Source organism: Grammomys surdaster, unplaced genomic scaffold (assembly GCF_004785775.1).
Source record: "Grammomys surdaster isolate TR1022 unplaced genomic scaffold, NIH_TR_1.0 363, whole genome shotgun sequence".
Classification (NCBI taxonomy): Eukaryota; Metazoa; Chordata; class Mammalia; order Rodentia; family Muridae; genus Grammomys; species Grammomys surdaster.
In genome coordinates, this window is record NW_021604782.1 from 9,209,112 (window position 1) to 9,231,695 (window position 22,584).

The 22,584-nt window shown below is 43.7% G+C and overlaps 1 protein-coding gene across 1 annotated transcript in view; it reads right to left on the reverse strand.

Moving 5' to 3' along the window:
* Susd1 (sushi domain containing 1) overlaps positions 1–22,584 on the reverse strand; it is a 116,442-nt gene that overhangs the window by 61,873 nt on the left and 31,985 nt on the right. Inside the window, exon 6 of the mRNA XM_028780018.1 lies at positions 4,230–4,409. Within this exon, the coding sequence (XP_028635851.1) occupies positions 4,230–4,409 (180 nt within the window). The remainder of the gene's footprint in view (positions 1–4,229; positions 4,410–22,584) is intronic.

The following is a 22,584-nucleotide window of genomic DNA, read 5'->3' on the forward strand; positions in this document are numbered from 1 at the left end:
GACCCTCAGACAAGAGCAGTGCAAGAGGTCAAGTCACTAAGAGAAAGAATTCCTAGGAAGCAAAGAAGGTAAGGGTATGAAGGAGTGTGGTGGCTTCCTCACTCCATCTAGGGAGAGTCCAGCATGTCATTAAAGCCAAGAGGCAAGGTCAACCTCCCTCACTTCTACCCTAGCAAAGGCAACCTCACTCTCTCTCACCCTGTATCCTTTTTCTTTGATGAACTGGCCATCCAGTCAAGCTTAGACTTGGGGTTTGACATTGGGTAGAAGTAGGGAGAGCAGGCCTTGGGTCTGTCTAGTTGTAGGACATATAGGCATCTCCAATTTGACACAAAGAAGGGTCCTACAAGGTCCTATTGAACCTGTACTAGGTTTGGGATAATAAAATACTCAGCTTTGCTTTACTTTATCCCGTCTGTGTAGGGGTGGTGAGGTACTTGTACAGATATAGTATATGTGTATATGTATAACACACATATAAATACAATATGTATATGGATTTTGACATTCTGTTAACATGTAATATTTCTCTGTGTGGCATTTACTGTGTTTTTAATCAGTTATTTAATGTCTACTTCTCAGAGTGAAACTTCGTCATAGCAAAAGCTGTACTTATCTCTCTAAACTTAGCAAATGCCTTGGATAAAGACATTCATAAAGTGTTTTCTTCTCTGACTGACTGGTTAAATGAATGAATGGGTGATCAACAGCACTAAAGTATAGAAGGGTTAGAGTAGGGTTAAGACAGAACACGAGTTTAGCCGTTAGACGGTCATTCGTAGGGGAAGGGAAGTGATACCTAATTCCCCTTTCATGTTAGGCTGATAACTTGGGAAGGGAAGGGCGCAGAGTGGACAGACAGCTCTCTCAGAAGACCCACTGTACAGGGTCGGGGATGAGTCTAGTTTACTCTCTTGGTTTGCAGTTTGGGGCCCTTCTCTGTTTTTTGAAAACACTAAAAGACTGAATTCAGGTGGCTAAATTCAATAGTATCTCCAATCCAAACAGTTCCTGATTCCAAAAGAAACCCGATGATATCATAATAGAGCACAAAGGCAAGCTCTGACGTCATTGCCAAATAGACGGCAAAACGGGCACACTTTGATGACTGTGGCAACGAGACATGGGGCACATCACTGAAGAGATGTGTGCTCAGCTATAAACAGCCCGATGCCTCCTTTCTTTGTGTTAAGTCCTAAGGTAAATTCATGTAACGTGGGTAAAAGCGGCATGCCTAAACTACTAAAGTAAATGACACACTTTATGGTGATTTTTATGGTGCATGAATAAATGTTTATATGAACACTGGGTATTAATTTTTGTGCACATTAGAAAAAAATACATCTACTTCATCAGAGTCATGATATGCCACATATTACAAGGAATCCTTGATTGCTATATTAAAACTACAAACTTAAATTGTTTCTCAGGCATGGTAATATATGTCTATAGACTTAGCTGTTTGGGAAGCTAGGGCAGGGAGACCTCTTAAGAATAGGAATTGGAGACTAGCCTGAGCAATGTAGCAAAATTCCATCTAAATATGCCTCTGTGTGTGTAAAATGTGTTAATATATATGTGTATCTATATAATTACACATATGTTATTTTAAGAAACAAGCTATGAAAACAATTCTTTAGTTATGTCAAAGATCATCTGGGTAGTATGCAAATAATTCAAGCTTGGGGGAGCATGAACAGGAAAGTGTGGCACTGCAGGGCTTCCAGGCTTGGGTTCAAATCAGAACTGCATCAAGTACTAGTTACAGAATGACCCTAAGGAAATTGCTTAGCCTCCATGAGTCTCAGATCACTCAGCTATGACCTGAAAAAACTTGCTTTACAGGTTTTGAGGATGAAATAAGATCAAGCATTAGGGCCCCCAAGAGAACCCTGGGCGTGCAAGCTGCTGTGCGGGAGCACAGCAAATGTCGGTAGTGCATAAGTTCCGTACATATTCAGATCCAGCCAGCAGTGCGGCTGATGTAGTTCTGTGCCCATTTATCCCAGCCAGCCCTTCTTTCCCATTTAAAATGTACAGAGCTGCAAGCCAGCGATTGCTAGGCTGGTGAGGAGGGCTGACAACCAAGGAGGGACAGAGGGTAATAGGAGCTTGGTGGCATTTGCAGCCACCAAGGCAGGGCTGATTATGGGATGCAGAAAGGCTCCTGGGAGATCTACAGTCCGTGTTTCAACAGAGTTGTTGCTCTCCTAAGAGCATGGAGTGATGGACTGGTGGAGTGTGGAGTGTTAACCTTGTAATTATTAACCCAGACTTGAAACATAAGAGGTAAATGACCTGTGCAGAGTGGATGCCGGGGACAGCCTTATCAAGAACAAATCAGCCTCTTTGATCTTGAAGTAAAACCGAGTCATTAATGTGAAGCTTCCACCTCGGGTTTTTCCAGACACTAAAGCAGTTGCCTAATTCCCAGCTGTCTGGAGTTTCCAGTTCAAACCGGCCTTAGAGGGAAAAAAGTCCTACCACCCTGTTAGAGTTCACACTCCATTAAAAACATTACAGATCTGAGCCACTAACACAGAGGCACAGGACTTCAAACATAGTTTAAAGTAATTCAAAACAATCTCTGTACAGATAATCTGTTCTTCCCAGTCTGGAATTAAACACAGACATATAGACAGAGGGGAAGACGGAGGGAATACAAGGAAAGATCATGATAGGGAAAGAAGTGAACCATGAAACAGTAAAATTCATACAATCCACACAGGGGTAGGGGGGAGTCGGGAAGGGGTAAGACTGATGAAAAATGGGGAAAAGAAAAGGGGGGACAGCTAAGCAAGAACCATGACAACCAGCATCTCTTCCTCCATCTCCAGAAGCTTCTCCAGCCTACCCCTCCAGAGATGATCTGCACAGAAGCACGAATTAATCAGCATGTAAATCATTCCCTTTATCTGTGAAAATCGAATTTAGCTGCCAATCCTGATTGAGGGCACACAAGCCTCCTCACAGAAAGAGCCTAGCTCCCAGGGAGAATGCCTTTTTTCTCTCCCGAAATCAAAGCTTGCATAAGCCCATGGAAACAGCTGCAGCTGGAGCCACAGACTTAGTAAAAGGTGGAGGGCTGAGGACAGTAATTATAATTAGCGGTTACATAACATGTTTGTTCTTCAAAGTGCTGTACAAGGATCAGCTAATTAATAGCTTACTGTGCCCCATGCAGATCCCCTGGTTTTTCATGTAGTGACTAATCCCTGTGCCCCCACTGAATACTGAATGGTGGCAGCAGAGGACCTTGAGCAGCGGACACATGGCTAAGGGACCACAGCTAAGCAGCTCTCACACTAAGCCATTTCTTGCGGGAACAGTTCTGGGAGAAAGCTGTCTTCCATTCTCCAGATAAGTCCTGGAGGTGCTGCCAGAGAGGTGATGCTAGGTTAGAAAGACCATCAGTCTCATGAGTTTGGCCTCAGAGAACCTGGAAGGTGGTACTGGCTTGTCCTTCTTCCCTCCTCAGCCAGGGAGACATCTCTGGAACGAGGTGGCCTAGATCTTTAGATTCCCGTCTTTTTTCTCCTCCCCATTCTGCAGCCTACATCTTTTGCATGTATGATGGCAATCGCTGAATGTAAGAATTGTCTATCTCCTCCAAGGGTTCCTTTCCCACAGGCTTCAGCAGTCTCTAATGCTTTGAACTTATTTACAAAACATTACAAGGACATATGAATGTGCATTTCCTTCTACCACACTGTAAATTCCAAAAATGTAGTGCTTCATACATAGAGCACACTGAATATATCTTCATCTGTGGGATGAATAGATGGGCAGGATGGATGTCATCAAATTTCTCTCTTAGGGATGGGAGACAGCTCGGACCATAGGTGTTTGCCATGCAAGTATGAGGACCTGAGTTCGATACCCAGAACCTCCATAAAAAAAGTAGGTCATGGTGGCCTATTTGTGTAGTCTTAGTGCTGAGAAGATACACATACACGCACACGCACACATACATGCACACACACACACACACAAAGACACACAAAGTGAATTATGGTGTTTCAAAAGATGGATGTGTAAAATTCCCTCTATATTTTATTTTCCCAATATTTCTTCTAAATCATCAAGATTAAGCTGATAAATCTGAAACCAAATGCCGACCGGGGTAAGTGGCAAAGGTGAGTGTGACCCAGAAGAAGGCAGCTGGTCACTCCACATATTCTCTGGTGCTGCTCCCAGGTAACAGGAGACCAGCAGAAAGGAATCTGTACCTGTGCATGCATAAGTGATTTCACTCCAGGAGCCTTTCTCTGTGCAAACAGAAATGATCTTTCCTCCAGGACTCTCGAAGCCTTCCTGACAGTGATAGTGAGCCACACTCCCCTGGGTGGAGCTGGCATTCCCGACCAAGATGGCATTCTGAACTTCAGGGGGACTGCCACAGCTGATTTCTGCAATGAGGGTCAAGAAGACGACAGTGATGAGCTCTGACTTCCACCCCTGCAATTAGGACCTCAGAAAGAAACATTTCATGTTAACAGAGGCCATGCATCTGGGAAAAGAGAAAACCGACTCCCTCAAATCATTCAAATGTAATTATATAAAATTAAGGTTGCTCAGAAGCATAGGAAACCGGTGTGCCTGGATTTAATGAAATTTTCAAACATGCACACAGAGAGAAGAGCCAAATTAGGAGACGGCTTATGTATAGAGCTCCTTGTGTATGAAATAATACATCTTAGGGTTCATTTACATATTAAAGTTCTCTGGAACTTTTTACTTTTATCTTCAGATCCTTAACTCTTCAGTGGATGATAGAGTAGTTGTAGCAACTGTTGTTAACTGGATAGCAAATAAAATATTACAGAATCCTTGACATTCTTAAAGCAAAGCAATGCAGAAAGTGCTTACCTTTCTACGTTCACATTACACTCAGCTCTCAAGGGGAAAGGTCATTTGCAAAGAAGTGGATAGATCAGAAAGCATTAGAGTGACTTCAAGTTTCTTTTCTATAACCTTAAAAGATAGTACACACACACACACACACACACACACACACACACATATCTCTCCAGGCAAAGCAGGCTTCAGAGCACAAGGACAGTATCTCCAGAGACTTTTAACCTTCAAAAATGTCATGTTTACCTTTTTTGACAAAAATTCAAACTATTTAATAAAATACTGGCTTAATCCTTGTAAACCCAGCACTTGGGGGCTGAGGTAGAGCAACTGGAAGTTCAGGCCAGCCTGGGCTGCAGAGTGAGACTGTCTCCAACACAGCACTGGTCTTACGACAAGATGGTTCTCATCTTCTGCTCTTGCCCTCTGGCTGCAGCCATGGCTCGGGGCCTGTGGGCTTTCCTCAGTTTCCTTCTTTAAATTCCACTGACTGTATTGAGTTCAATGATGGAGTTCAGCATTCAGATCCAAGCCCACTTCCTAAACATCCTTTTGGGGACTTTTCAATTTTATTTCAGATAAAGGACTTAAGACATACAAATAAATATGAATGAATATGGAATTCTGTCTTTAATACTGAAACATCAGAAATAACTCAAATGTTTATCAAAAGAGAGTTGGGTGCTAGGTGTGGTCGGCCTGCCTGTCATTCTGGCACCCAGGAGGTGAAGGCAAAAAGAACACTGATGCCAGCCTGGGCTACACTGATGCTAGCCTGGGCTACAAGTGGCCCAAGAGGAGACAGAGAAAAATAAACCACAGTGCGACTGAGCAGTCACAGAAAGACCAGAAAGACCCGCACACGAGTGTGATGCCCACGACACGCTGTTGAGTCAAACAGTAGGTGTCATCTGTATAAAATACATAGACCTCTCTACTACATGGCTTTCCCTTTCTCTGATTCCAAAGTTAATTACAGACATATGTTGTTTCGAAATGTATAGTTTCGACCATATAATGTAAAGACTGTATAATGTGTGTTTCGAAAATGCACAGGAACTTGAAAAATACTGGTTATCGTCTGTTAACAGACTCTTACAGTTTCTACCAAAAAATAAAAAGTAACCCCATTTGACAAGAAAACAAATCAGAATAGGTATAGCTTAAGAAATGGAGCACATAGGTCTTGGGAAAAACATGGATGGACAATGAAATTGTCAAGGTACACGGACACGCCTCTATAGCCATTTAAACTGGACTACTTGACATAATATTCTTAAGTGATTCTAAAGGTTGAGCAACGTAAGACAATAGTAACAGAAACACAATCCCAAAGGTTTTTAGTAAAGCTTGAGCAGTGAGGCTTAAGGGACAGGTAGAGCTGTATCTGTCACTGGCGTGACAGTTCACAGGTACGATGCCATTCAAGAAGCACAAGAGGAAGACTGGGAAGGTAGCTCAGTTGGCAGAGTGCCCTCCTAGTATGCCTGAAGTTCCTTCCCCATCCCCAGCACCACTAAGCACAGTCTAGGGGTGCGAGCTGGCGTTCCTGGCATTTAGGAGGCAGAGAAGCAGGAAAATCAGAAGTTCAAAGTCAGCTTGGTAGTGCATGCTGTTAATTCCAGCACCTGGGAGGCAGAGGCAGGAGGATCTCTATGAGCTCAAGGGCAACCTGGTCTACATAGTGGGTTATATGCTAGCCAGAGATATATTGAGGAACACCATCTCAAAAATAAATAAATAAATAAATAAATAAATAAATAAATAAATAAAGGTTCAAAGTTAGCCCAAGATTCATTCTGTAAAAAGCCAGGAAAAGCTGCCATTCTCTGACATCCACACCTTTAAAATAAAGGCTCACTTATTGAGTTAAAGCATTCAGAATAAAGGCAATGGTATATTATGTGCCCACAATCCCATCAACCATGTCTGGCTTTAAGAACAAGTGGTCTCACCAAGCCTGTTGGTATAGGCTGTCATCCCAGTTACCCCAGAAGCTGAGGCAAGAAGATCAAAAGTCCAAGGGCTGTCTGAGCTGCATTGTGAGTTCAAGGCCAATGGAAAAAATGGAGTAAAACCTTGTTACAAAATAAGAAGTAAAATGTGGGCCAGAGTGGAGCTCAGTGGTAGAATGTTTGCCTAGCATGCACAAGGTTCGAGGTTCAACGCCCAGTGCTATACAAAGAGAAAAGAAGAAAGAGGAAGAAGGTTGGAGAGGAGGAGGTTTCTCTTAAGTCCTTGATATAGAGCTGGTGGATCTAAATGAATGTGCTCCTCTCTGCCTCATTCTGGATGCTTGGCCTGTTGTTGTAGGACCTAGACTTACTTTCCTAAGAGACTCCTCCAAGATCAGAGTCTCATTAGTTGCTGTGGAGCTATCCAGAGATCTATAATAAATACAAGTAGCCCAGGATTCTGTTTTATTATAGTATATCACAATATTCAGTATATCAGTACTCTGGTTGAAATTTAGCTTTGAGCCAACATAGACTCAGATCATAAGCAGTTATGGGGCCAGAATGAGGAGATCACTTCATAAAATCCCATCTCTATCTACTTCTTAGGTCCCATGTTTGGTCACATGGCTCTGTTCTCTTTTTATGCAATGTTTACTAGATACAAGACCCCTTAGCCTTTCCTGTGTTTTCCCAGCATCAAACCTTTACTGGCCCCAAACATTGCGAGGCATCGGTGTGCATATTATTTGTGTGCACATGAGCAGCCAACCAAACAGGTAGTTAATATTTTCTAAGACTGTCCAGTTATTCATATACGAAACATCGAGTTTAAGCCAGGATTCAGCTAGAATAGGTCTGAGAGAGAATGAGAGAGAAAGGCTGAAAACTGAAACATCAGTGAAGAACTGAAGTTGAAAACACAGCCTTATTCACCCTGGATATGGGTGCTCTCAGCGGTGAGGTTAGGACAGGAAAACAGCGGTAGAGAGCTGACTTATTAGAGAAAAGCAGGTTCCAAGAGAAGAACATGGAGGACAATGTGGTTGGTTTCTGTCTTAAGCATACTCAAGCAATGCAACACATGATGACTTTAGTTGTGATTACAATAAGTTTATAATTAATAGTAAGAGATATCACCTGATGGATGAGAAGTCATTGGATTGGTCTCTCGAGAGGAAGACTCAGGGTTGACAGCACCTACAGCTCTGTGAGTTTCCATTCTTGAGATGTTCAAGTTGCACAATCCCTTGGCAGAAGATATTTAGAAATGCTGCAAGATTTGGATGGAACACATTGTTCTAAGCATTCGTCAATAGGAATCACCCAGGGGATGTGTGAAGTTATGCATGTTGACCATTAGAGCTTTAGTGTGCAATGGCCTCCGCGGGCTCCATGTTTGGAGACTTGGTCTCTAGCCAGGCACTGTTTTGGGAGACTGCAGAAGGTCCAAGCTGGGAGACACATATTGCTGGGCATAAGTCTAGGACAGTATTGTAGACCTGCTTCTAATCCCTTCTACTTCCCAACCCTCTAAGATAGGAGTTAGACTATCAGCTCATGGCTATCATCGACAGAACTAGCCACCATGCCTTTCCCATCATAAAAGTCTATTTCCTTTTTGACTATGATCCAAAGTAAATAATTCTTCCCATAACTTATTCTACTAGATGTTTGTCACAGCAGCCAGAAGAGCATCTACAGAGAAATCAGTGCCAGGAAGTGAGGTCTTGGCTGTGATAAACTTGACCTTATGGTTCATAGACCTTCTTTAGTAGCTTGTTGGAGAAACGTTGAGCTCTGGATTAGGGAATCTTAGACTAGAGCTTAATGGATCATTCTGGTGGCAGCTAGGAAGATCAGAATAGTAAAGTGCAGATAGTAAAGGCCCAGCTCATAAAGTTTCAGATTTTGGGGTTCATTTCAGATGCTGGGGGTTGAGCTAGGGGCTGTTTGTGTCACATTTGGTCAAAAATTTGTGTTCTGCTTGGCCTCTAAAAGTTTGAGCGATGCTGAATTTGGAAGTATTATATCCATTTGTTTGGTAGAGAACAAATTGGTCGACACATTGAGGATGAGGCCTGACCACCGTTCACTTAGTCTAGCTAGATTTATAATGTGGATAGAGATTCAAAAGCAGAACAGAAAGTTTCTTCAAGTGCACTTTTGGCAGGGAAAGGAGCACGGGAGACATGGTGGGTGTGACTGAACAGTAGTTGTGAGAGTAGACCATTAAGAAGAAGCTCAAACTCTGAGGTGTAAAGGCACAAAAGTTATGATAACCTCGAGAGTGAGATCCCACCCATCAAAGGTTCTAGGATGGAAAAATGCAAGCTAATTATAAAACTTTCTTTTAAAAGGAGAGTTCTTGGGGAGGGGCAGAGTACATAAGAAGAAAGCATCACTGAAGGATTTTCTGCCCCTGCTTAAACAGGACTGCCTAGAAAAAGTTTTTTTCCTGGGGTCAGGCAGGCAGGTTCTCCGAGACTGCTCCACTGTGGTAAATGGAGGCCAGGATGCACCTCAGATGACAGTGGAATTTGGTTCTGGCTCTGCATGTATGTAGAATCAAATGTTCTAGGGTCATGGAGCCTTATATCAGGTTTTCAGGACAAAAGTCAGCAAAGCCAGACAATGTGTGAAAGGACTGGATTCCCTACATGGGGCTCCTGAGTGGGGTGCATGTGAAGCTCTGATGGCTATGGCAGACACGTCAGAAATGTGGCTGTGCTGACCCAAGGGAAAGGACACATGTGCTTCAGGCAAGTCCCTCGGAGCCCAGACGATGCTGCCACAGGCCCTGAGCACTGGACAGAGCTTCAGAGGTTGGTGCTTTTCCTGGTGAGTTTCAGTCTTGCTTTGATCTGGCATTTGCTTGCTATCATATATGGGTTTTGACTTCACAGCCAAGAATATGACCATAGTTCAGAAAAGACTTCCGACTTCAGACTTTTGACTAGCATTGAAACTGTTCAAACTATCAGGACTCCTGGAGTTGGGCTAAATGTATTTTTCATCCTGGGCCTACTGAGGCCAGAAGTAGAATATTATGATTTCAGTGTAAGGTGTCTCCCACAGGCTCACATGTTTGAAGACTTAGTCCCGAGCTGGTGGTGCAGTTTTGGAAAGTTGTAGAAACTTCGGGATGCAAAGCCCTCCTGAGTGACATGGGCAGTAGACCTTGAGGATCATAGACTTGTCCTGATTCCAGCCCAAGTTCTCTGCTTCCTCATCTTTGTGGATATAGCAAACTACTTCCCAAGACCCTACTGCCTTGAACCAGACTCTTGAGTGGCGTGTCTTCTCGCATGATGGGCTCTACCTCCCAAAACATGACCCAGGAGAAACCACTCATCCTTGAACTTGTTTGTGATGGGTATTTCATTACAGTGTTGAGAAATGTCAAATAGTATGGTGAAGGACCACGCCGTCTCTACCCAGAGATAACTCTTCTGGCTCAGTAGTACTTAGTAGGGGTCTTGAACACCCACAGTTTTAGAAAACTCAGCTGGTTTTGATGTATATTCTCAGCTGGGATTTGGGGTGAGGTTTTTGTTTTTGTATTTATTGTCTTGATTTTTCTCGTGGGCTGGTTTGTTTGCTCTTTCTCTCTCCCTCTCCTCCTCTCCCCACCTCTCTTTCTGTATGCGTGTGTCTTTGTGTGTATTTACAGTGTCTTGCTATATTGGCCAGGCTGTCCTGGCTGGAGTTCACAGCAATGGAATCTGAATGAAACTCATCACATAAATTCCAACAGGGCTCAAAGATTAAATAAGTACTACTCATGGTAACCCTCATAGTAAGGATCATGTTCCCGTTGTACAGGTGGAGATGTCTCAAGGGGAAAACAGACATTCGAAGCCATAGAAGCATCTATGGGATGCCCCAGAGCTCACTCATGAGCTACTCCATCTCTGAAATGGTCCAGTATTTTCCTCTCCACCTGTTCTTAGTCTTGAGAAGCACTTTCTCCCTCAGTCCTAGAAGAATCCTTCACAAGGGACTAATGCTCCATAACCAATGGAGCTGTGAGTGATAAAAGTTCCCCCCACTCTCATGGTTTGTGATAATCTGTTCTATGTGTGCCTGTTTATTGAGTAACAAGTTCGTGCAGGTTGCTACAGCAGCAAGCACAACGGACAAGGTCGTTGCTCTCACAGAATCTAATGGGTCAATGGACAAAAGCATCATAAGAAAAAGTCAGACTCTGGTAAAAGCTGAACATTAAATAAGACACTGTGATAGCACACAGAAAGCTTCCAATAGAGGGTCAGGAATGATATGAACTCTCTGGAGATGTGACCTCTTCATTAGGACCTGAGGGGTGTCTCAGTCATGTGCAGAACTAGAGAATATTTTAATCAAATAAAATAGCCCCAGGACAACAAGTGCTAACTAGGATGCAGGGGGAAGGAACCATTATGTGTAGGTCACTGTTGGTGGAGTGTAATGTAGTATATCCAACATGGAAATAAGTGCAAGGTTTCTCAAAAAAGCTAAAACAGAACACCATATGATCCAACTATACCATTCCTGGGTACGTATAAGAAATCTAAGTCAAAATACTACAGACGTACACACTTGTTTATATTTATTGAGGAGCTATATATAACAGTCAAATGTGGAGTCAGTTTAAGTGATATCAACACACAGAGAAAGAGAAGCCCACACACTCAGTGGAGAGCCATCCAGCCTTAAAGAACAGTTAAATCATCCAGGCTCAAGGGAATGGCTAGAGCTGGAGATCATGATGTTGAACAGTGTCAGCCATTTTCAGAAAGATCATATGTGCAATCTATATTTTTTTTCCGGTTGCAAAACTAGAAGGGAGATTATCTGAGAAGAGGTAATGAGTCAGAGAGAGAAGGGGACATTTTTAAAAAGGTGGGGAGTACAGGGGTGTATGAGAATGATCGAGGCTCTGTCATATGACACAGGCCTCAACAGTTCCGTAACAACATTCACAAAAATCCCACAACATATAAGCAGTCTCCTTAATTTACAACATCACAATTGTCCCCACCAAAACCCACATAGGGGAGATGGTTTCTTTTAGCATGGTGTTTACGGATATGAACATGGAGTTTCTTAGAGCTTAAAATACATTCGAAAGCCACACTACGAGCAAAAGACAGAGGCACTGCACTTTGTAAGATCCATTTAAATCTGGGATCCTTAAGTTCAGGCAACAACGAAGGGCTTCACGCTAGGCCCTGAATAGGACAGACCTGACAGAGTAGCTAAACTTTAAGATGAAGGTGCATTCAGATCAGACCACAGGGTCTCTTCGACAACCCTCTCAGTCCAATCTTGTCTATGAGACATTTCCCAGAGAGGGTACTTGGAACAGAGCTCCTAGCCATACAGACTTATTCCACTGGAGCTGTGTGCTGGTCACTTCCCAGTTGAAACTGAAGCTCCCTCCTAGAGGGAAAAAGGAGGCTGACAGGAAGCTTGGGAAATGGCAAGACCCAGGAGGCCCTGCCCAGGCTCACATAAACGGGGATGCTGCTGTGACAGCAGACCGTTCAGTGGAGTGGTCTGCAAGTTAGGCAGGACTCAGTTTTCCCGAGTTGTCACATATGCTGGGGTGAGGTTTTCTGTGATGCAGCTGCCTTTGAGTCACCCATGTTCTTATATGTAATAGCCCTGACTTTGTTCCAAAAAAACCAAAGCAAAACTCTGGTTCACCAAGGTGGACTTGGATGGAATCATTTCTTTGATCTGTCCTGGTTGCTTTATGTGGGGTAAACAGGTGTTTGTTCATATGTCCCCAAGAAAAGCCACACAACACAGTAGCCTCTGAAACTCTGTAGCTGATGCATGATCAGAGGGTATGATCTGGGTCTAGCCTGGAACATGTTCCCTTGCCACAGATATTCCCAACAAGTTTAAGATCATTCCTATTACCGATCAACTCAACAATGACAATAAAGACACAGATCTACATTAAAACCTTCCACAGCCCTTACCATCACAAGGAAATAAACATTAAAACAGTTTACATGCAAAGGAAAGGAAGACCTAAAAACACAAATTTGTATGGCACATGCACTGGGTTGTTCATTAAAGCACATGTTTCTCTGGCTAATTACATTATTAAGTAACGACGCCTGAACCTGCACCAGAAATACAGTCAACTAATTATGAACATGGCTGGGAATTTTCCCTTAGTCTCCCATTGTCTGTAGTTTTATTTGAATAATCAACCTCAAAACAGGTCGCCCCAGTGGGGGTGGGGGGTGGGGTGCTGTGGAAGTTTCAAAGGCCACATTGGTAGTAGAAATCATGTCCTATATTGAGGTGTGACAGTCTTCCTACTCATGAAAATAGTCCAGAAGGAAATCTGTCTGATGAAAGGTGTAGGCAATTTGCAGCATCTAATCAAAACCGACTGTGCTGCAAGGTTGCCCACATTGGCTGTTGATTATTATAAATGCTAGCACAATTATGGGGATTGATGCCAGAAACACCAGAGTAACGTAAGGCTTCATCAGAGACTGCTTAGAGATCAATAAATAATAAGCTAAGGAAGCAAAGAAAGTGACCAGGAGTGCCTGTAGATTGTGGCAGGTGTCTTGCCAGTCCCCAGGAGAATGGATAGTAGAGCAGTCCCGATGATTCCAGCTCCCTCCCTGGCAAAAATGTTTCAGAAAATTAAGTACATACAAAACTCTACAAAAGAGCAGAAACAAGTGTGTATACTAAAAAAAAAAAAAAATCATATTAAAGTTGGTTCTCATTTTTATCCAACAATAACTAGAAACGGCTCTATCATGGTTAGGATCAAATCAAGTTGACAAGGCACCTGGAGAGTGGTGGGCTGTGGGGCTTGTAAGGGCCCACGTGACCTAGGCAAACTGACCCCAGACTCTACACTACCCTTACATTTTGAACCAACACAATCTCTAGGCTTTGTGGGCCATGCCTATCATCCTATGTTTTTAAACATCCCTTGTAGACATGTGTCTGAGTTACAAACACCATTAACCTTGTTATGGTCATGTGTAAGTAATACGGCCAAAGGAAAGAAGCTAAAATCTGTAGTCAACAGAGTTTCACAGGCTGCCAGCATGCTCTGAACTCAGCTATGGGTAGTTAGACTCCCCCCTTCCCCGTGGGGCTGTTCTGCACCTCATTGTGTCTGTCATTGAGTTGGGGGGTTGGAATAGAATGTCTCAGTATGGGGTGAGTTGGGTTTGGAAAGTGTTATTGTAACAGTTAAAGGAAAACAGAAGAATTATTCTATGCCACGAAGCTCTCTGTGCACGGTAGATTATTAGCTGCTCTAAGTAAGCTAATGAGCTCATTAGTACCCAAAAGGCCACTTGCCCTTAAGGCTGGAAGAAGATAGAAATTACTTTTTGATGTATTTTGTAACCTGATGTCTTCTATCAGCTTTCACCCTGACGAAACAATGTATTTTCTCTAGCTCATGTGCATCGAGAGAGCTCGTTTGGGAGAAAAATTTCCATTTCACACAATGGCACTTACTGTCAATAACTAGTGTTTAGTTTGGAAACAGCTAGAATTGAAACACTTCAGAAGCTGCGGAGGAGGTGACAGGGCGGGTAAAAGCCTCAGTGAGGAGGATGGGGACTTATCAGCAGGCTTGTCAGGATTTCCTATTTGTAGAGGTGTTGATCCGCTTCAAGGCTTTCGAGCCTCGAATCCCAGCACGAGAATGTTTCCCTTCTCAAAGGACAACATCAGAGCCCCCATTTTAATGTTCCAGTTGTAAACAGACTCTACAGCTTGACAATAAGTAACTGAGGCTAAGTGAAGATTGAAGAATTTCACATCTAGCCAGGCACGGTGGTGCACACCTTTAATCCCAGCACTCAGGAGGCAAAGTCAGGAGGATCTCTGTGAGTTCGAGGCCAGCCTGGTCTACATAGTGAGTTCCAGGACAGCCAGGGCTACATAGAGAAACCATGTCTCAAAAAAAAAATTCACATATGCCCATTTTATGATAGGAAGATGTAGAAAGATTTCCAATCTTGGTTAAAAATATAGCCAGTGGCACATGCCTGTAACCCAGGCAATTAGAAGGCTAAGGCAGAAAAACAGGAACTTTGAAACCAGCTGTATATATAAGGCCACCTCTGAATTCGAGGCCAGCCTCAGTTTCCAATAAGGCCCTGAGGCTGGCCAGGAAGGTGATTCAAGAGTCTGGATCTCCAGAACATATACAAAAGGCCTGGTAAGGGTGGTGTGCCCCTCCCCCACCAGCAATCCAAGCAATCCCGAGGGGGCCAGCTAACCAGGGTTCTGTGAGAGACCTGTCTCAGTATATGAGGTGGTGGGCAATCAAGGGAGACACCTAACATCAACCTTGAGCCTCAATAAATACATGCATTCATAAACATATGAACAAATATATACCAAGGCAACACACTCATACACACACACACACACACACACACACACACACACACACGGGGTGGGGAGGTGGAGCAGGGGCCGGGAAGTATAGTTGAGACACACCTTACCCCTTCTATACTAGAAAACGAGAGCTTCCAGCAGGTGGGTGACCCAAAAGTCACAGAGGTCTCTCAGTCTCTAAAGCCCTTGTTTCATATTCTTAATGAGTTTTATGAGCAAAGTCATAGTTCAACTGGCACAGTCAGTTGCATCCAAAATAGAGTCATATCTTAACAGCATCTACTTAACAATGATTTTTTAAAAAGAAAGAAAGGCAATATAGCTTACTAAAATGTTTTTTTAATTAGTATACAGTAAAGATATCAGAAAATATATTCCAAATGAATTAAACTTCCCATCAGCTGAGCACAGTCCATCAACACCAAATGTGCTTGCCAGCCACTCCATCCTCCTGCATCCCTGCTGGGTACCATTAGTCAAGGAGAGCACTCCCCAGGCTAAGTCCATATGTGGTCTCAGAATCTTTTCCAAATTCAAGAGCAGTGGTGTAAGCCTGTCATTACCACTAACCAGGAGGCTGTGCCAGGAGTTCTTGAGGACAAAAGTTCAAGACCAGACTGGGCAACAGTAGAATCATGAACTCTCACCAGGCAGAGGTGGCGCACGCCTTTAATCCCAGCACTTGGGAGGCAGAGGCAGGTGGATTTCTGGGTTTGAGGCCAGCCTGGTCTACAGAGTGAGTTCCAGGACAGCCAGGGCTACACAGAGAAACCCTGACTCGAAAAAACAAACAAACAAACAAACAAAATCATGAACTCTCAAACACACAAAGACAATTCTCTCTACAATGGTTGACACTCAGAAGCAGCCACACTGGGAAAGTAACCTGCGACCTGTAAGTTGCACTGATTATGTAAGTGCACTGATTTGTGTTCTGATTTATGCAAGAATGTTTTCAAACTTTTATGAACCTTGTCAAAATGAGGCCGGGATCCAGTAGGAACTCTTCACTTTGATAGAGATGGGAAGGAGGCGGGAGAGGATGGGGGGAGACTGATCAGAATACATGTATTCAGAGGCTATGGTTAGGAGTTGGATTTCTTTCTAAATTCTGTGGCCATGTAGATGTTTTAACAGTCTTAAGTAGAGAAGAGAATAATGACTTATACTGTAGAATGTGTTTTATTTTGCTTTGCTTCCCCGGCCCCCTGCAATGTGGGGAAGTTGGGGCAGAGCAAGCATGGAATGTGTCTTTTGTTTGCAGCCAGGGCCTCACTACATAGCCCAAGCCTCACCTGTCAGGATTATAGGCATACACTACTACACCTCCAGCTTTTCTACATTTTAAAAAGAGAAAGTTATAGTCCCAAATCCACTCTTTCACCCCGGTGCTAGAAACTGAACCCAGGGCGGCACTCCCCGCCACACACCCACAAATGAGGCAAGCACTATAGCATGTTACATCCTCACTGTCAGACATACTAATGGGGAGAAGCCCCATCCTGAAAGGATAGATGATTTGGTCCCCTAAAGGAGGGGAGAAGATCTGGAAAACAGATGCTCCCCAAACCCCAAAGCTGATCTGACACACTATTGACTATTTTTCACTGAGCCTTGTAGAAGAGGGCAGACTCTGTGCTCAACACTCTACATAGACCTTCCGTGACACACCGCTTGCTCAACAGGCTACACAGACCCTCTGTGGCACCGCCCCATTCCCTATCCTCCTTCCTCCCCACACCTCTCAGGGCTTCACACATTCTCCACTGCATAATTACCATCTCTGTCTCTAACAGAACAATGCTGGTGTACTTCTCTCAAGTCTCAGTCTCCAGTTTCTTCGTCCCAGTATCTAGCATATATAACACGAGCCCTGGACTCTACATGGTCGTTCCCTGGACTCTAGAAGGTTGTCAATGATGACCCAGTGTTCTGGCTTTATGTAGCTAACTTTATGTCAACTTGACACACGCTATGGTCATCTAGGAGGAGGGAACCTCGATTGAGAAAATGCCTCCATATGATCAGGCTGCAGTCAAGCCTGTAGGGCATTTTCTTAGTGATTAACGGGGAAAGGCCCAGCCCATCGTGGGTGGTTCTATCCTGGTGGTCCTAGTGTCTATAAAGAAGCAAGCTGAGCAAGCCATTACAGCAAACCAGTAAGCAGCACCCCTCCATGGCTTCTGCATCAGCTCCTGCCTCCAGGTTCCTGCCCTGCTTGAGTTCCTGTCCTGATCAATGATGAACTGTCATGTGGTAGCAGAAACCAAATAAACCCTTTCCTTTCCAGCTTGCTTTTGGTCATGGTTTCCTCCCAGCAATTGAGACCCTGACTAGGACACCCAGTCAAAGCAATTCCTTCCTCTGTGTTCATCGCTGGCTTGAAATTTAAAAACAAAACAAAACAAAAACAAATAAACAAACAAAAAAACAAAAAAACAAAACAAAACAAGCTATTTTCTTCTCTGAAGAATTAAAAAACAAAAACAAACAAACAAACAAAAACGCTTATGGGAAGTTTAAGCAGGCAATTCTCTCTTTTCCATTGAGTCAATGGAAATGTGTGTCAGGCATTGCAACAGTCACCTAAGTTGGAAGGGGGACCATAGAAGCATCTGCCGTTGGAAGCTTTCAGACCTCACCTCCTGTTACCCTTTCAAGTCCAAAGGAATGGAGGTCTCCCTATCAGGCCCCACTCCAGGGGATAGAGTGACTAGGAGAAGACAAACACCATCCATCAATTATTCCTTCTCTGATAAAGGAATCCCATCATCAACCCCAAAAGCCACTGCCTGTCCCACGGCTGTCCCCTTCACACGCACCCTGCTCCGTAGCAGCCAACTTCACGGTTCCAGGGTGTGTTTGGTGGGATTCCCAATTCCTGTAGCTTCAGAACATGGCTAAAAATACAGTGTCATCTGGCACATGGCCCAGATTCAGGAGCCCAGAAAAGGCTGAAGGGTACATAAGAAGGGGCGGTGCTTCAAGGGGAGAAGACGCAGTGAGGGACTGGGGCTTTGTGGTGACAAGGAAGGATGTAGGACTCTTTAAATAACAATGCCCTGGGGGAATGGAAGAAGCTGGCAAACTGCATCACAGAGTCCTCTACATGAACCCCAGGTTTTATATATGCAATTTGCTGTACGTTTTCCTTTTTACTTGACCCATAACCATATTTGCTAATGGAGTACAGACTGGCAACCTGATTCATGCACACAGTGTCTCAGGGTCAAGTCGGAGTACTTAGCACTCCCATACCCTTAAACATTTAGTCATTCCTAATGAAGGAGACTTTGAACCCCTATCTTCTGGTCATTTAAAAAGTTACACCCTCCCACTGAAGAAAGTTTAAAATGTTTAAAGAATTGTTGTGTGCCGGGCGGTGGTGGCACACGCCTTTACTCCCAGCACTTGGGAGGCAGAGGCAGGCGGATCTCTGAGTTCAAGAGTTCGAGGCTAGCCTGGTCTACAGAGTGAGTTCCAGGACAGCCAGGGCTACACAGAGAAACCCTGTCTCGAAAATAAATAAATAAATAAATAAATAAATAAATAAATAAATAAATAAAGAATTGTTGTAAACTATGGATAGCTCAGTCAGCAAAGCACTTGCTGTGCATACAGAGCCTGAGTTTGCTCCCCAGGGCACAGTGGTGTGTGCTTGTCATCCCATGCTGGAAGACAGAGACGATGGACATCTGGCACTCACTGAAAGCTCCAGGTCCCAGAGAGAGATTCTGAATTCAAGAAAGAAAGAAAGAAAGAAAGAAAGAAAGAAAGAAAGAAAGAAAGAATGGAAGGAAGGAAGGAAGGAAGGAAGGAAGGAAGGAAGGAAGGAGAAAAAAGTGGTGGATGGCTACTGAGGAATGGCTACTCTCGCTGACATCTGGTGTACACACACACACCAGGCATGATGGTACACACACACACACCAGGCATGATGGTACATACACACACACACACCAGGCATGATAGTGCAGACCTGTAATTTTTTATGATTCCAGTGCTGAGGTAGGCAGAGAGAGGTAATCCCTGGGGCTGGGTGGCTGGGATGAATCAGTAAGTTTCAGATAAGCATGAGGGACAGTGGAGGGGTGGCCCACAACAAGTAAGTTACCACACACTCCACATGCTCCCCATCCCAAGGCTCAGGAGCCACAGCAGACAGAGAGGCGGAGAGAATGACAACCGGAGTGGCACACTGCCTTCTGGACATGACAGGACTACTGGACCCCAGATTCACAGAGCTGCGGCTGCCTGCACATGACTGACACAAGACCAAGCCAAGCGACATTCTAGCATTGAGCAGGAAGAGGTTCATGATGATCCCCCCACTCCTGAGGAGCTGTGGACAGGGAGGAAGAATCAGTTTTCTTTAAGGGTCCGGTCCCTGGTGTGATGACTCTCCAGGGAATGACCCACACCCACATCCGTGAGCAGCCCAAAGTGGACTGAGCGGCATACGTTTAGAAAGAGGACATGAAATCAGACGGGGACAGTGTAAAGCCCAATCAACTCTGATTTTTAGGAAAACCCATTTTGTGTGAGACCAGGGGCTAAACTCCAATTCCAGGAAGAAAACCACAAAATCCATTTGAGCAAACATCGTAACAGCAGATCAAGGTACATATAGATAACTTAAGACATCCTGCAGAGAATAGATAACTTAGCCATCCTGTTTGTCAGGTGGTTTTGTCCTCGTGTTCAGTTCCTGCAGATTACACCAGAAATGTAGTTTTAAAAATATTAACTTGCTGACCTGTATAGAAATTTCCCAAGTATGCTGTAATCACAATAAATCCCTGCACCCCTAGACTCGGGGCTCTCACTCTGACCTGCTGTGGCTGGGTCGTAAGAAGGACCTGTATGTGTGTGTATCAGAACTCGGTTCTCAGTGGTCTTCGGGGTTCAACTGGGCATAACAGCAGGAGGAAGGGAATGGGCCTAGGAGGAGTTAGGAGAAGGAGTGCGGAGGTGAATACGGTTAATGCATTGCATGAGGGCCTCAGAGAATACATTAAATACTATTTGTTATTTTTAAAAGAAACAAACATTTTGAAGCAAGAAAATAACAGTGAGAGATCCTGTTTCAACGAATCGGGTGGATGGCTTCCCGCGGACCTCTTACAGAGCACTTCCTAATCCCATCACCAGTGCTTTACTTTCTACTTCAAGGAGAGAAAGTTTAAGTTGGTTTTTTTTTTAAGATTTATTTATTTTATGTATATGAGTACACTGTAGCTGTCTTCAGACACACCAGAAGAGGGCATCCGATCCCATTACAGATGTTTGTAAGTCACCATGAGGTTGCTGAGAATTGAACCCAGGACCTCTGGAAGAACAGTCAGTGTTTTTAACCACTGAGCCATCTCTCCAGCCCCTGTTTAGGTTGTTTTAATCTTAAGCTTTTTTGTTTCTTTTCTTTTCTTTTCTTTTCTTTTCTTTTCTTTTGTTTGAGACAAGGTCTTTCTATATAGCCCTGGCTATCCTGGATCTCTCTATGTAGACCAGGCTGGCCTCAAACTCACAGAGATCCTCCTTCCTCTGCTGTGTTTAAAGGTATGCACTCCCATGCCCAGCTTAATCTTAAGCTTTTTTATGCCAAGGCTTTTATTGTGTTTGTCTGTTTGTTTAGTGTATGTGTTTGTGTGTGTATATGTATTTGTGTGTACATGTGTATATTTGTGATTGTGTGTGCATGTGTATATTTGTGTTTGTATGTATGTGTGCTTGTATGTGTGTGTACGTGTGTGTTTTGTGTATGTATGTATGTGTGTGTGTTTGTGTGTGTTTGTATGTATGTATGTGTGTGTGTTTGTGTGTGTTTGTATGTGTGTATGCATGTGTGTGTTTGTGTGTGTACGTGTGTGTATGTGTTTATGTGTTTGTGTGTGTGTATGTGTTTGTGTGTATGTGTTCATATGTATGTGTTTGTATATATGTGTTCATGTGTGTGTTTGTATGTATGTGTGTGTATATGTGTGTGTGCTTGTGTGTGTGTATGTGTGTGTGTGTGTAATGACACCACGTGGAAGTCAGAGGGCTGCTTGCAGAAGTAGGTTCTCTCCTTCCACCATGTGGACCTTGGGTCACACTCCGTTTGTCAAGCTTGGCAGTAAGTACCTTTACCTGCTGAGCTACTTCACTGGCCTGAGATGAACTTCTCAGATCATCATGTAAGTGAGATCATATAGTGTTCGGCTTTCTGTGCCTGGCTCATTTCACTTAACAGCTTCCTCCAGTTCTATTCATGTTGCTACAAATGACAGCATTTGCTTTGTTTTGTGACTGTGCAGTAGTCCACTGTATATTTGAATACACAACAGTCTTTGTTCATTTGCTGATGGACACCAGTATTGAGTATGCCTTGACTACTTGCTGGGAGCGTGGCTGTATTAGGAATGTGCATGCAGGTGTCTCCTCGATTTGCTGACTTCATTTCCTTTGGGCGTGTGCTCAATAGTGGGACAACTAGCCCATATGGTAGTTCTAGTTTTCGTTTTGGAGGAACCTCCTTAGTTTGTGTGTGTGTGTGTGTGTGTGTGTGTGTGTGTGTATGTGCTTTCTATAGTGGCTTCACTAATTGACATTCCCGTCAAGAGTTCTCCATCTTCCTCCCCTTCTCTGCATTTGGGCTAAGACGGTAGGATTGTAGAGATGAATTCACATGTCCCTCATGATTAGTACTAGGGCACTTTCCCCACATAGCTGCCAGTACTCTTTCGAGAAACATTTATTCAGATCACTTCCCCATTCTTTTAAAAATATCTATTGTCTTATTAATTTTAATTATGTGTATGGGTGTGTGTCTGTACAAGTGCCCATGAGGGACAGTAATGTGGGATCCTCTGGAGACAGAGTGGCAGGCGATTTTGAGTCACTTGATGTTGACACTGGGAACTGGATTTGGGTCCTCTGTAAGAGTAGTTCATGCACTTAACCGCTGAGCCATCTGTCCAGCCCCAATTTACCTGTTCTTTTTCTTCTTTTTCTTTTTTTTTAAACACCCATCAGAATGGCTAAAATCAAAAACTCAAGTGACAGCACATCCTGGTGAAGATGTGGAGCAAGAGGAACACTCCTCCATTGCTGGTGGGAGTGCAAGCTTGTACAACCACTCTGGAAATCAATTCAGCAGTTCCTCAGAAAATTGGGAATAGATCTACCTCAAGACTCAGCTATACCCCTCCTGGGCATATACCCAAAAGATGCCTCACCATCCCACAAGGACACTTGCGTCTCTATGTTCACACAGCTTTATTCATAATAGGCAGAAACTGGAAACAACCCAGATGTCCCCAACTGAAGAATGGATACAGAAAATGTAGTTCATTTACACACAGGAATACTACTCAGCTATCAAAAACAAGGACATCATAAATTTTGCAGG